The sequence below is a fragment of the Ahaetulla prasina genome, chromosome 13, assembly GCF_028640845.1.
Source record: "Ahaetulla prasina isolate Xishuangbanna chromosome 13, ASM2864084v1, whole genome shotgun sequence".
NCBI lineage: Eukaryota > Metazoa > Chordata > Lepidosauria > Squamata > Colubridae > Ahaetulla > Ahaetulla prasina.
In genome coordinates, this window is record NC_080551.1 from 15,034,097 (window position 1) to 15,049,628 (window position 15,532).

A 15,532-nucleotide genomic window follows, 5' to 3' on the forward strand; every position below is an offset into this window, starting at 1 on the left:
GAATCTCCACAGACATAGTGTAGTTGATGTTGGGCAGACTTGCTTGGGGAGGGAATTGTAGAACCAGAAGCTGCTGCAGAGAAGCTTGCTCTTATTTGCTTAATATCTTGAAGCAGAAATGTTGGGAAAAAAAGACACAATTGAGATCTTCATTGAACCACAGGTTTAAGTTTTGGGGAGAGAGTCCATCCAATGCCTTGGGAGAGCTGGTGTTTGTCTTCACTTTAAGGAGAGCTGAAATTATCATACGTAGCATAGCTTCTTGTCTACTGGATTGGCTGCACCCACCTGGCTTTTCTCAGAAGTAGCTCAGGGGTTTATGGGAAGCCCATGCTATGTGTTGACCTGAGAGGCAATAGATCAAGATGGCTTTATGGTCTGACTTCCTTGCCCTTGAGGTATTGCTGGATATTTGGATATACCGAGAGCAGGAAAGTAGTGCTGTGTGTCAAATGGGTCACGGAAAATACATGGATGTTTCTCGTGTGCATTTACAAATTCAGGGACACCCTGACTTTCTCTTATCCGGATAGATCTGCACACATGGAACCATTTTATAAGCCTTAAACTCTTACATTAGGAATCTGCAGTCTTGGGAGTTGGTGAGTAATTTGGAATTTTAGGAGCATCTCATAGCTGCTGTTACAAGATATTTGCCTTGGGGGAGGTTGCTTTCTACTCCATCCTCCTGTTTCCTAGAATATTCTTTCTAGCCTCCATTTATTTTTCTCTATCTTTCTTCTTCTCCCCTGGATGTGGTTCTAAATAGAACCGGAGACTATAGCCTGAGTCTTATTTCCTAAAAGTGATGCACAGCTTTTGCTCCAAGCTAACTTCCGGGCTATCTCAATAAAATAGAAGCAAGTACGCAGGAACTGGGTATGTCTAGTTTAATGAAAAGAAGGATTAGGGGAGACATGATAGCAGTGTTCCAATATCTCAGGGGCTGCCACAAAGGAATCAAGCTATTCTTCAAAGCACCAGAGGGCAGGACAAGAAGCAATGGGTGGAAACTGATCAAGTAGAGAAGCAACCTAGAACTAAGGAGAAATTTCCTGACAGTTAGAACAGTTAATCAGTGGAACAACTTGCCTGCAGAAGTTGTGAATGCTCCAACGCTGGAAGTTTTTAAGAAGAGGTTGGATAACCATTTGTCTGAAGTGGTGTAGGGTTTCCTGCCTAAGCAGGGGGTTGGACTAGAAGACCTCCAAGGTCCCTTCCAATTCTGTTATTCTATTCTATTCTATTCTATTCTATTCTATTCTATTCTATTCTATTCTATTCTATTCTATTCTATTCTATTCTATTCTATGTAGATCATGAATTTTAAGAAAGTTACTTTCAGATAACCTACTAGTCCCTTGGTGAAAAGCAGGCAAGTCTATCTAAAAACAGACAAGGTATCACACAACTTTTTTTTTTGTAATAATCTGTTGCTTTATGCAAACATTTACTTTTTGGGTGTAGAACATCACTCTGCTTCCTGCTTTCCTGGCCCCTCTGAAGATGTCCAGATCACATTTCCCTCCTCCTCCTTCCCCTGTTCATTTCCATTATCTTCCATGCTTCAGTGGAGGAAAACTTGGAAATGGGGAATTGGCTTTAGAGATGCAAATTCTCTGTCTGTTGTTTTAGAAGATGGTTGTGTCAAGAGAGAAAACAGATATATTTAAGCCAACCTAAATCCTAGGGGGTATGTTCACTGAAACTGCAGGAGAAATGCAGGATATGCAACTAACAGTAGAAATGAACTTGCCAAGAGTTTTCCCCAGTCTAAGCCCCCACCCACCCACCCATTAAGTATCCAGATTTACTGCTTGTGCGAGTATGCTTGGGAGTTTCTATATAGTGTGTATGAAGATGGAATGGATAATCTTGACTTCGCTCTTGTATAAGGTAAAACTGGGAATGAAATGTAAATGAATTAATCCAAACACCCATTTATGCAATGCTATTCATGGAGGAGAATCTCAGTTGCCTTGGCTGCTATTGTCACTATTGTTCTTGTCCTATGTAACGTGGCGCTTGATCAATCACATAAGATTTTGCTGGGAAACTGACCAAATATTCCATTACGTTTTGTTCCAAAAGCGGGAAATGGTTCCGTTTTCTTTGTGTGTCCCCCCCCACAAGTTTTTCTTCCCATTTTGGAATTTTTGCCGTTCCTCATTGCTTCCCTTCCTCAAGATGCCAATGGGCCATTCTGGTGCAGGGTCTCTGCCTATGTACTGTATTTCAATGCATGCATGAAACTCCCCGGCTTGCCAAGACCTACCGGTTTCATTTCAGTGAAGGAAGAAGATCTGCCTGGGCCACGAAATCGGAGTGTGGATCTGCTTCCTCCATTGCAACTTCAGGTTTTGTGGGCAGGGGGGTTCCATGTGTGTTCTTGTGCCTGTGAAAACCAAGGTTACATGCCCTAATTTTCTAAGCAAGGGTGGTGGTGGTGGGAGAATGAGATGACCTTGGCTGGGACCTTCAGTGCCTCTAGACAAGAAAGAGAAAATATGGTGTCCTACCCAAATGGCATGGCAGGATTGGTGGCTGAAAATAGCAGGGATTTAGGAGAGCAGAAGATTTGGTAGACCTGGTATCTTCAGAGAAAGACCTTCCTCTTTTGGCCCCCATAAGTCCCTCTTGATGGACGTTGGACAACTACTGTCCAAAGTGGAAGCTGAAAGTCCATGTTCTTTGCAGTGGAATGGGTGACAGTAACTAGGATAGTGTAAATATTGGTTGCGGGAAGGGTTGGCCCACCACTGGGCTGTAGATAAAAAAAAAATTCATTGTTTTATCATTGCTTTAATTTTTATTACCTTGTTTATCTCTCAAGAAGGACCTGAGGAGCAAGGCCAACTTTTCACCCAACTTTTCTGTTTCTCTCTACTATCCCCTAGGCCAGGGGTCTCCAACCTTGTCAACTTTAAGACTTGTGGACTTCAATTCCCAGAATTCCTCAGCCAGCAGCTTGCTGAGGAATTCTGGGAATCGATGTCTACAAATCTTAAAGTTGACAAGGTTACAGACACCTGGCCTAGGCTACTACCTTTAGCCATAAACCAACATCCCTATAGACTGATATCCATTTGCTTGTAAGTGTAGATGGGGAAACAAGAACTGTTGGGTGCACCAGGGTACAGGTAGTCCTTGACTTACAACAGTTCATTTAGTGACCGTTCAAAGTTACAACGGCCACTGAAAAAAGTGACTTAGGACCGTTTTTCACAGTTACGATCTTTCCAACATCCCGATGATCATGGGATCAAAATTCAGATGCTGGGCAACTGGTTCATATTTGTGGCCGTGGTTGGGTCCCAAGATCATGGGATCCACTTTTGCGACTTTCTGACAAGCAAAGTCAATGGGGAAACCAGATTCACTCAACAACCGGATTACTCACTTACCAATTGCGGTGATTCACTTAAGAATGGCGGCAAGAAAGTTTGTAAAATGGGAGCAAGGCTTATTTAACAGATGTCTCGCTGAACAACATGAATTTGGGGCTCAATTGCAGTCGTACGTCAAGGACTACCTGTATATTCCGAGCTAACTAATATGCTGACTCTGTAAAATTGCTTAGAGAGGGCTGTAAAGCAATCTGAAGCAGTATATAAGTGTAAATGCTATTGCTAAGTGGAAAGGAAAAGAAAGGAAAGGAAAGGAAAGGAAAGGAAAGGAAAGGAAAGGAAGGGCCGTGATGGTGCTGCGGTTAGAATGCAGCATTGCAGGCTAACTCTGCCGACTGCCAGCAGTTCGATCCTGACCTGCTCAAAACTGACTCAGCCTTCCATCCTTCCGAGGTTGGGAAAATGAGGACCCAGATTGTTGGGGGCAAATATGCCGACTCTGTAAACCGCTTAGAGAGGGCTGGAAAGCACTGTGAAGCAGTATATTAAGTCTAAGGGCTAAGTGTTATTGCTCTTCCCTGGTCCATGCATTTCAAGTCTTTGGGATGCTCGCAACAGGCATAGTGCCTCCCCTTTGAGCCCACCTGGATCTGCTATGCCAATTTCCAAGCACTGCATCTTTTACCGACAGCATCTCGCTTTCTCTCTCGGTTTGCTCCTTCTCATGTGTGCTTAGGGAGAACCATAGTGAGATCGAGAGACGCAGGAGGAACAAGATGACCCAGTACATCACCGAGCTCTCTGACATGGTGCCCACCTGCAGCGCCTTGGCGCGCAAACCCGACAAGCTGACCATCCTACGCATGGCAGTGTCTCACATGAAGTCCATGAGGGGCACTGGGAACAAATCTACCGATGGAGCATATAAGCCTTCTTTCCTAACCGAGCAGGTGGGTGGCTTCGTGCAAGGCCGTAGAGGGTCTCAGCAGGGGTTGGAGGAAACAGGAGCATGTTTTTGACATGTTATAGGGAGTCTGGATTGCAGCTAGTCGATTACTTCCTCCTATCTTTTTTCCGGGCAAATTTTTTTTATTTTCCATAATTCCCACAATTTGACCAGTGTACAGTACAATCACTTATCCAACAATCGATCCTATACTCAGATTATGCTCAATCAGGCCTGCTCGGCTGCCACTCCCTTCCTTAATCCTTCCTACCCTTCTCATCCTTCTTCTTCTTTCCCCACCATCCTTCTCCTCGCTTTCCTACTTCCCCTCCTCTTTCCCACTTCTCACTTCCATCCTTTCTAACCCTCTATCTTCCCCTCCTTCTCCTCCTCCTATCCTTTCTTCTCCCTCCCTTCTTTCCTACCTACCTACCTGCCTACCTACTTTCTTCCTTCTTCCTCCTATCTTTAGATCGTTTTCCTTCGGTTTGAATGGCAGGGATTTTCTTCCAAGGGAGAATAGCTGCTTTTTTTTTTTTAATGAGGATGCTGGGGTTTTGGTGGGAGTGTTTCTTGCATACAAGGCAATTGAAAGGTGACAAGAGAATGTCCTGTCTTTCCTAGTGCTTTCTGCTTTCTGGAGGTGAGCACTCCATCTCAGGTAAACCAGATTAAAGACAACAGGGTGGTTGTCTTTTAAACAGAGGTCTTATTAAACATGTGTTTCCTGGAACAGCTGTAGAAACAGAACCTTGCAAGTCTGTGTGTGATTCCTCCTCCTCTCTCGTTTTGACTGCTAGTGAACTAGAGAGGGGCTTGTCTGATATGCTTTCTCACTTTACTTTCTTGGAATGGGCTCAAGCCTCGTTTATCTAATAGTTGCCTTGGGAGCGGCTTTTCCTCCTTCCTTTAGGCCTTCTTCTTTGCTTCCCACCCACCCTTCCATTCATTCCTAAGAAAGAGTTCACCATCGGATTGAAAGACAAGGCTATCGTGAGGGTTGTAGAAACCTCCTTTCTATTTCTGAAGGGCTCCCATCTAGACAGGTTCTTTCCTGCTGGTTATTAGCCCATTTAAAGATGGGACAGTGGGTTAAGAAGAACTTACCATATTTTTCAGAGTATAAGACACACTCCCCTCCCCCCCAAAAAAAGAGACTGAAAATTTGGGTGCGCCTTATACTCTAAATGTAGCTTTTTCGAAGCTCTTTTTTCAGCCCTAATGAGGCGCTAGTGAGTGAAGCATCTTCCGAGCTTTGCCTGCTTTTCTCATTGCTTCTCTCTCCAAAGATCAGCTGTGCTTTATCCCCCAAGCAGGGGATAAAAACCAGCAAACTAATGTGCTGAAGCTGACCAAACTAAGGACGCTAGCCAGATGAATACCTGGTAGGCAGGTTTTTTTTCCTATTTTCCTCCCCAAAAACTAAGCTGCATCTTATACTCCAGTGTGTCTTATACTCCAAAAAATACAGTAACTTTGCTAATATTGTCCTAGAAACATCCATTGTCTGCTTCACAACTTTCAACCTCATAACAACCCAAACATGTAGCTGCTTTCTGAGATGCCCTCAAGTCTTTGTCCTTATGTTGAACCTTTGGTTACCCTGGATGAAGCTATCATGAATGTGTTCTCGGGCTTCCTGAACCCAAGAAGATGTAAATCTCAATCCTACAACCACACATGGCTCCACTTGATTGCTAAGCATGAACTCAGCTGAAATCTCTTAGACACTTGACATAATGTGGCTACCTAAGAATTTTTTTTTATTGCAAACTAAAACAATGTCACATTGAATTGTTGGTCACCCTGTGTCAACATGAGGTTGCAATTTACCCTCGCAACCATGGCTTGTTAGTTTCCTCCTCCTTTCCCATTCTCTTTGCCCCTGTGTTTTGTGGCTTTGAAGCACAAAGCACAAGTTGTTGATGTAACTGACATCTCTGCCCTGAGAAATATTCATGCTTTTCACTGACACTGTTTTTTTATTACATTATATTTGAAGTGTTGTCTACAAATATGTATGGATAATTAACTTTTGGTGTTGCTGCACACACAGATACAACACACAAATTGTTTGTGGTCCATAAAACATTCTACCTTAGGCTAAAAAAGGGTCTTGAGTAGTTTATGGTTCATTGTGTTGTAGGCATCCAGCCAGTGCCTTAACCCCGATGTGATATTTTATTTTGTCTGGGCATTGCATGTATATTCCAGACTGTAGGAAAAGGCAACAAGATGTGAGAGAAGTAATAATCTGTGTTCTCTAAAGTTTAGAAAACGAAGGAACGGGTAACAAATTATAGTTCATTTGCAACAGAAATACTTATGGTGCATGGGAGAAGAAGGTACGGTAGTTAAAAGTGGAGTCAGTTATTTGTGTGCTGGGTGATCTTTCTGCTGAATATCGCATCCAAAGTTTCCTTTCTCAAACTCAAGACTTCAGGAGAAAAAGAATGGAAGTCCTTGACCATATCCAGGAAGGTCCGAGGCTGTTGAAATCATGGCTGGAATACAGTGCAATTGTATCCAAAGCACTTTAAATGTGCAAAGTATGTTTTCTGGACACACTAGGTTGTACAAATCCGTCGATACATGTAAATTTCTTCTGTAATTTAAGCTCAGAGGCAAGAATGGGGACGTATCCTTTGGAGAAGGAAACGGTGGTAAGACAGTTCATTTCTTTTCAACCGAAATACGATATTATTTATCCAGAAGGCTCCGAGTGGTATAGCAAGGATGGCAGCCAACAAGGATGGCAGCTAATGGCTTAATAAATGTCAACGTAGTCAAAACATTACTTGAAGAAACGTAACAAAGAAGTATGACAGAAGACAATGAATAATAGTCACAGGGACCTGTGCAACTTTAAGATACATATTCCAAAACAAAAGGAGAGGGTTATACAATAATAATTCTAGCACAAAATGCCCTCTCTCTGTAAAAGGGCTTTAGCCAGTTGGCTTTGCTTTCTGACATGCTTGTCTTCATTCTCTCAAGGAATTGAAGCACCTGATCCTTGAAGCGGCTGATGGTTTTCTCTTCGTGGTGGCTGCTGAAACAGGCCGGGTGATCTACGTCTCGGATTCGGTTACGCCAGTCCTGAACCAGCCCCAGTCGGAGTGGTTCGGCAGCACCCTCTACGAGCAGGTTCACCCGGATGACGTTGAAAAGCTGAGGGAGCAGCTGTGTACCTCTGAAAACTCCATGACGGGTCAGTGGCCTCTTGAGCAGCTTCACTTCACTTGCTTGTGGGGGGATGGACGGACACCCTAATACAGAGGTCTCCAACCTTGGCCACTTTAAGCCTGGCAGACTTCAACTCCCAGAATTCTGGGAGTTAAAGTCCTCCAGGCTTGAAGTGGCCAAGGTTGGAGACCCCTGCCCTAATGCTCACTTCCCTTATAGCTTCCAGATGTTTTGAGACTACAACTCCCAGAATTCTCAGCATGCCGGGAATTCTGGAAGCTTCAATCTCATAGGTGGAGGGCTCCACGTTGAAGAAGCCTTATCTTTTTTTTAAAAAAATAGATAAAAATAACTGTTATTAATTTTCTATTAATTACATTCCTTAGTGCTTAATAAACATAGTGGTGTCTGGGTGTTTAATTTGCTTAACAATATAAGTGCCATTCTTACTCTCCACTAACTCTTTCTTCCAACCACTGGTAAAATAAATTCCAAGTTAGATAATATTCTGTATCTTCTTTCTGTTTGATTTTCAATGTAAGTCTGTCCATTTCCACGCAGTCTATTATCTTCTTAATTATCTCTTCATCTTGAGGGTGTTTCTTCATCTTTCCAATATTGTGCGAAGATAATCCTCGCTGCTGTTAAACATGTAATACTAAATACATACTTCTGTTGAAGAAGCCTTATCTTAATGGCTTGAACTACCATACAGATATCTACTTACAGTAGTGGCCAAAATTGTTGAAACCTTTAGGGGAAAGTATATTTTTGAGGTTTGATGGCTAACAACACCACTTTTTTTTTTTTTGGAGTTTCAAGATAATCCTATTCTACTGCTGGAATGGCCTGGGAATAACCCAGACCTTCACCCAATTGAAAATCTATGAAGCTGACTAAAGAAACTTGTTAGTCAGAAGCGACCCAGCAATAAAACCCAGTTAATAGAAGCCATCATTCAATCTTGGTTTCACATTAGAACAGCTGCAGAACTCAAAGACTTGGTTCACTCCATGGGAAGACGTTTTAAGGCTGTCATTCATGCTGAAGGTTACCCAACTAAATATTAACTGACAGGGTGATCATTTTTGTATATCTCGTTTCTTCTACATGTTTCACTTTTCTTCTTTATACTGTAACTGCTATTCTAATAGCAAATCCTGCATAAAAGTTATTGCATTATATTCTTGATTAAGTTATCTTTCTATTGATATGTCATTTGCTGGTACTACTCCAAAAAAAGTGGTGTTATTAGCTAGTTTTAGAAAATACACTTTTCCCAAAAGGTTTCCACAATTTTGACCACTACTATACATAAGATGCAAGTCGTTTGAAGATAAGGAGGTGGGTGGGGGTTTGTTCTTTGGCCTTGCTGTTTAGCTTTTGAACGTTTCATCATCAAGCTAGGTGACATCCTCAGTTTGGGGCTTCAACCAAAGTCACCTAGCCTAGTCAAAGAACAAAGCCCCACCAACATCTTCTACCCGAGCTGCAAACATTCTCTATCATTTTGAAAATAAGCAGGCTTATGATGACATGTCCAAGGTTGCAGCTGTATTTTATTTAGTTATTAAATTTATATGCCACCCATCTCACTGCCAGTGACTCAGTATACTGCAATGAAAAAAATGGGCACATTGGTGCAGGGGAAAATAAATAAATAACTGCAGCAACACAGCCTACTCTGTTAATTAAGAATAATTGCATCTGGGCTTATTTTTCATCTCCCCTTCCACCGTCCCTTATATTTCTCCTGGTTTCTCCTTGTTTTCTTCAAATAAACATTTGCAGTGTCAGCGCCTTTCTGATTTATCCTCTCCCCTTCTATTGTTTTTTGTGTCTTGTGGGTTGTTGATGGTTTTTCACTGCACCGTCTAAATTTAATCGCCAGCTGTGCTGATACGACAATTTTTTTCACCCAGTGTTAAATAGGTTGTGTTTCGTTATGGCAGTAAAAAAAACCAAAAAAGCCCATAAGTTTGGAACGCATATAAGAGAAGCTTGGGTCTCTTGAAGGTCTTCTGTGGTTTTGTGTGAAATGCATATTGGTGAGAACAAAGGGAACCAAATATTATTTGTGATGCAGTGCTGATTTCTAGGTAGTTTGTTACTGTTGTCTTTTTTTCCTTTTTCTTTGAGCCACTGCCTCCATTTCATTTTGGCCACGGTTTCCCCTGTCCCTTGGCTGGGCTGCTGAATTTCCATCTACAGTAGTTCTTTGCAAGAGATGGGGGTGGGGCAGGCAGGAGGGAGATTTTGCCTCTGGCTTTCGTGCACATTTTTTTTTTCTTTTTCAGGATTTTCTGTGCTGTTTATGGATTTGACTTCCTTTAATTTTTGAGTTGCTGACACTAAATGTACTCTTGTTTTTCCTTGAAGGACTTTCATCTGTTGCAAGTTTTTGGTGGTAGTTGTTGTTGTTTTTTTGCATGCAATTTTTTACCAGGGCTCAAGAAAAGATAATAATACATTGTTTTTGTTCTCCTCCTTTGGTACTTTCTTTCTTTTGTCTCTGTTTCTTTGGCACCATATTTTTCTATCTGGCATCCCTTCTTTTCTCTCTTTGTGCCTAAGATTCTCTCTCTCTTCTCTCTCTCTCTCTCTCTTTCTTTTGACTGCCTCTCTCTCTCTCACACACACACACACCTATAATATGTCTGTCTGTCTGTCTGTCTGTCTGTCTGTCTGTCTCTTTCTCTCTCTCTCTCTCTCTATCTATATCTCTCTCTCTCCTCTCTCTCAATCATCTCTCTCTCACATCTATCTATCTATCTATCTATCTATCTATCTATCTATCTATCTATCTATCTATCTATCTATCTATCTATCTATCTATCTATCTATCTCTCTATCCACCCACCCATCTATCTCTATCATCTCTTTCTCTCTCTCTCTTTATCTTTCTATTTGAATCTCTATTATCTTTCTATATATATATACATTATCTATCTATCTATCTATCTATCTATCTATCTATCTATCTATCTATCCATCCATCCTTCTGTCTTTCTATCTATCTATCTATCATATATCTGCCTCTCTCTCTCACATGCACACACACAAATCTGTTGTCTATAATATGTCTGTCTGTCTGTTTATAATCTCTCTCTCTCTCCATCTATAATCTCTCTCTCTATCCTATATCTGCCTCTCTCTCTCTCTCACACACACACACACACACACACGTCATGTATAATATGTCTGTCTATCATCATCTCTCTCTCTCTTCAATTATAATATGTCTGTCTGTTTATAATCTCAATCCTCCCCCTTTCTCTCCATCTATAATATAACTGTCTGTCTGTCAGTCAGGCACATTTTGGAACCACCCATCTCACCCACAGAGGGACTCTTATATATATATATATTTTCTCCCATCCCTCTTCTTGGCATTTCTTTTTAAAGTTGACCATTTTTTCTATACTCCCGACATACTCTTTGTATCTGTCTTTCTGACACTTATTCCGACTTTATTTAACCTGCCCTCCCCTTGCCCAACCCCCTCCCCGTTCTCTTTTTGACTTCCTCCACTCGCTTCTGCTCCATCTAAAATATTATGCTGCAGACTTCTTCTTTTTTTAAAAAAACCATTTGGATTCACATTCTTAGGAATGAAATTCTGCAGAAGAGCTGCTGGTTTTTTTTGGTTTTTTCTTCTAATCCTCAACTTCCACCGATGCTTTCACAGGTTTTTGGAAAAGGCATCAATTATTATTATTTTTTTGTTCCATCCGGTTTTTTTTGTGGCTGGTTTGAGACTCTCTGATCTTAATAACCACTAAAATGTTTTTAATGGACGGTATTTGTTATTATTATTTTTTTTCCCCTCCCATTTGGATTGTTTCGCTTTAACCTTGCATGGGTTAGCAAGCTTGGACGGCGAAGCAGGGAGGACCAGAGCAAACAAGCTATCCCTCCCCCGGGGAGGGGGGGAAGAATAATGTGGCTGCCTTGACTTTGAACCTGGCAAATCATTTGGCTACCTCAAGGCCCTTTCCCAGTACTGCAAACAGATTTTTGCACAGAATAAAAGGTCAACAGAAGCCTTCAAAGAGACTGACACTGCAGGAGGCCCAGCTGTTCCCACTGTGGTCCCCCCCCTTTCTTTATGTTTTTTTTCCCCTCCATGAAATCTAGTTCTCCTCAAGCAAGGGGAGATTTAATTGAGTTGATCTAGCTTGATGTTCCTCTAGTCATCAAATCCTCTATTAGATTGAGGAATCAAAGAGGCCTTTAAAAGATCAGAGTACTACTTCTGCATTTTTAATCTTCTTCTGCATGTCCCTGTCCTCATCCTGCTAGAAATAAAGGTTTCAGCAAAACCTGTCTAAACTAACGATAAGGGTGGAGATATAAATTCTTTTGTTCATCTGCAGTGCATTCCAGATATCTGCCTGGCAAAGGAGATACACCATGATGGTTGTTGTTGTTGTTGTTGTGGTTGTTTTAAAAAATCACAAGTGGGCTTATGAGTTAGGGTAATTTAAAAATACAGGTAAACAATGTTCTATAGGGAAAGAACAAGAAACTGTGGAACTGAACATAATTTTCCCTGAGGCACCCCCAACCCATTCAGTCTAAATGCATTTGGATTACAAGATCCATGAAGAACGGTTGCAGGAACTGGGCATGTCTAGTTTAATGAAAAGAAGGACTAGGGGAGACATGATAGCAGCCTTCCAATATCTCAGGGGCTGCCACAAAGAAGAGGGAGTCAAGCTATTCTCCAAAGCACCTGAGAGCAGGACAAGAAGCAATGGGTGGAAACTAATCAGGAGAGAAGCAACTTAGAACTAAGGAGAAATTTCCTGACAGTTAGAACAATTAATCAGTGGGACAACTTGCCTCCAGAAGTTGCGAATGTTCCAACACTGGAAGTTTTTAAGAAGAGGTTGGATAACCATTTGTCTGAACTGGTGTAGCATTTCCTGCCTAAGAAGAGGGTTGGACTAGAAGACCTCCAACTCTGTTATTCTATTCTATCCAACATTGCCAACCATCAGACCTGCAAGCGTGAAGCATAAGATAGACATTGTATCCAGGTGTGTTTCAAGAGTGCCATCTTGGAGAAAGCTGAGGGTATTTAAACATGTTCCTCAACCTTCTGCAGATGTTGAGACTGCAGTTCCCAGAATTGTTAAGCAGAATAGACAAAGGGCGAAGAAAGTCCCAGGGCCTTTACTTAACCCAATATTCAATCAGGGTCTCCTAAAAGAATTCCATAAAAGCAACAGGTTCAGAAAACTCATTCGCTTTCTTTCCTATTCAGATAAAGAACTAAAAAAAAGGTCCACAAACACTTCATGAAGTTTCAGGTTGTTTATGGACCTTCAAACATTTAGTTTAGGTGAAAAATTAAATCCAGATTACTTTAACTAATGGTACAACAGCTCTGCTACTATTAGTAAAAATGCCAAATCCAGACTAAACATCTGGCTGAATTATGTGACCAAGCATAATAACAATATCAACCCCTTGATATTGAGTAGTTCCATTGACCTTGGGGTCAATGTTGACCCGTTTGGAGAACCCTGGTGAACAGTCATTGAATTAGATCTGGATAATGTTTTAATGTGGCCTTAGAAGAAATCTTTAATCCTCACTCAAAAATATCTCAGTTTCTTTCTTCCTACTTTATCACGTAAGCTGCTAGTTTTTCATGGCTACCCCAGCTGTTCTTCTTGGGCTCTTTCTAACTTTTTGTTGAGATGCTGGAGACTAAAACGGAATTTCTGCATGCAGTCGTCATCATCATCATCATCATCATCATCATCATCATCTTTTAACGACCCCATAATCCCTTGCAGGGTGGAGTCTGGCAACTGAATGGAGCTAGCAGAGTGTTTTTTTTAATGGCCAGATGCCTTTCCTGTTGCCAATGTGGAATTTTGTTCAGCAAATATATTCTCATTGTGCCAGAGAGAGAAGTATCTGCCTCTACCTAGGATCAAACTCACAGCCTCCTGATTGTGAGGTGAGAGCTCCACCTCTAGGCTACTTGCACCACTCCCAATTTCTGTACGCAGTGCCAATGCCTTAATCCAGATTGCCAACCCTGTCCTAAAACAAGCCTTTCATCCTATCTGCACTGTGGGAATCATCATGCTAATAGTGGATAAAATATTGTTTTAGAGGCAGAAATGGTATGAATGAATGTATCTCTTGTTTAATTGCTTAATGGAATCTGAAATTCACCTTACTCTGCCATAAGCAGAAATCCCCAGGACAACTTATAATAACATTTTAAAAAATATAAAATCAGTGTCACCACTGAGAAGGCCCTGTCTAATTTTCCCACTTGCCATGGTTTTGACCGGTACGGGCAAACCGGATGTTAATTTTAATCTGGTTTGCCAAACTGGTTGTTGCAAGGACTGGCTGACCCCACCAACCCTGCCCCTCCCCTCCCAGGAGTCTCCAGGCGGCCCATTTTCGATGCCAGGTAAGTGCAGGGCTTGCGTGGAGGCTCTGGGAGGGTGAAAAATGGGCCTACCGGAAGTTCCGGAAGTCCGGAAATGGGCCCGTTTCTGGCCTCCGGAGGGCTTTGGAGCCCGGGGGAAGCCATTTTTGCCCTCTCAAAGGCTTGAGGAAAGCCTCCTGAACCTTGAGAGGGCGAAAAACAGGCCTACCGGAAGTACCAGCAGACTGAAAACCAGCCCGTTTCTGGCCTCCAGAGCCCAGAGGAGACCATTTTTGCCCTTCTGGAGGCATGAGGAAAGCCTCTGGAATCTGGGGAGGTTGAACCACCCCCCCTATGGTGCAGGAGGCTGAGTAGGCCATGCCCACCACGGCTACTCCCACCCAGCAACCAGGCAGAGAGCCGGTTGCTAAAATTTCTGAATCCCACCCCTGATTATACTAAAGACTATCTACTCAATAGCTTTGCAGATTTCTACTTCTTCCATGCACTTACAAAGCAGAGGAGCCATGGAAAAAAGGATACGGCCATGTCACATTCATTTTAACGTGCAAGATGCTAATTTCAATCACTTGTTTTGAGAGAAAGAAAAGGAATTCTAATACATATTATTGGGATATAACGTTTGTCATTTGGCTTAACTTTTTGAAGGAAAACAATGTGGTTTTGGGTGGTGGGGAGAGGAATGAAATATTCCCTAATCAAGTTTATGGCTTGCATTTCTCCTCTGAGAAATAGTTGATAGGTTAAAGTTTCAGCAAGACAGATGATCAGGGGGCTGAGACAAATCCCTGCTTTTTTTCCAATTGTGTAACCGAAAAACATGACTAAGCAGATTCAGTGGATCTTATTTTGTTTGGCACATAAACCCGGTTTGCATCCTCTCATTTGCACCGTGATTTCATAAGGAGCCATAACAGGAAATACGCTTACACTATAATGGAAAGAGTGACAGAGCAGGGATCGGCTTATTTTGATTAACTGCCTTTTATCGAATTAAAGGACACGAGTTTTGCACAGAAATCAGTCTACTGTAATACTAGGATCTAAGTCTTGTAAAACAGTAGGGCGTTTGCAGAGATTAAGACCAGCATAAAAACAAGTCTGCCTTTAAGAAGCTATTAGATCTGCAGATGTTGATGTATGCGACTTTCGTTCGATGTCCGGTTGCAAGGAATGTTGTTAGCAAGCAAAGTTTGCGCACCCGGAGGGAATCCAGATGTTGAAGGAGTCAGATTGTCTATGTGCAAATGGAAGATGGATTAATCAGCAAAACAGTGTTATGACATCAGGCCAAAGAGAGGATGGGAGAACTTTTAATGCTATTGAGTCACTTTTGAATAAATAGCCCCGGAGTTAGAAAGTTAGAAATTGTTTTGTCCTTTGAAAAAAAACGGAATAATAAGGTATTGTTTATCTTTAGAGGATGTCTGCTAAGAGCTTTTGTGACTGGGTTCCCTTACAGTAAAAAGCCATGGTTTGTTACATAAACTACTATCGGCTCCGTGCAATTTGCTAAGCTTAAAACAAAATTCATTTTTGCTTGGTAGGTAAGAATGCACTAAGATTGTGTGTTTGAAGGCAAGGATAATTCAGAATGGCTGGAATTCTGACTTTTGATTCATATGCAGTTTA

The 15,532-nt window shown here is 41.7% G+C and overlaps 1 protein-coding gene across 1 annotated transcript in view; it reads left to right on the forward strand.

The window, feature by feature from the left end:
- Positions 1–15,532, forward strand: part of ARNT2 (aryl hydrocarbon receptor nuclear translocator 2) — a 111,410-nt gene that overhangs the window by 33,441 nt on the left and 62,437 nt on the right. The window contains exons 4-5 of the mRNA XM_058156176.1: positions 4,084–4,297; positions 7,291–7,504. Coding sequence (XP_058012159.1) covers positions 4,084–4,297; positions 7,291–7,504 — 428 coding nt within the window. The remainder of the gene's footprint in view (positions 1–4,083; positions 4,298–7,290; positions 7,505–15,532) is intronic.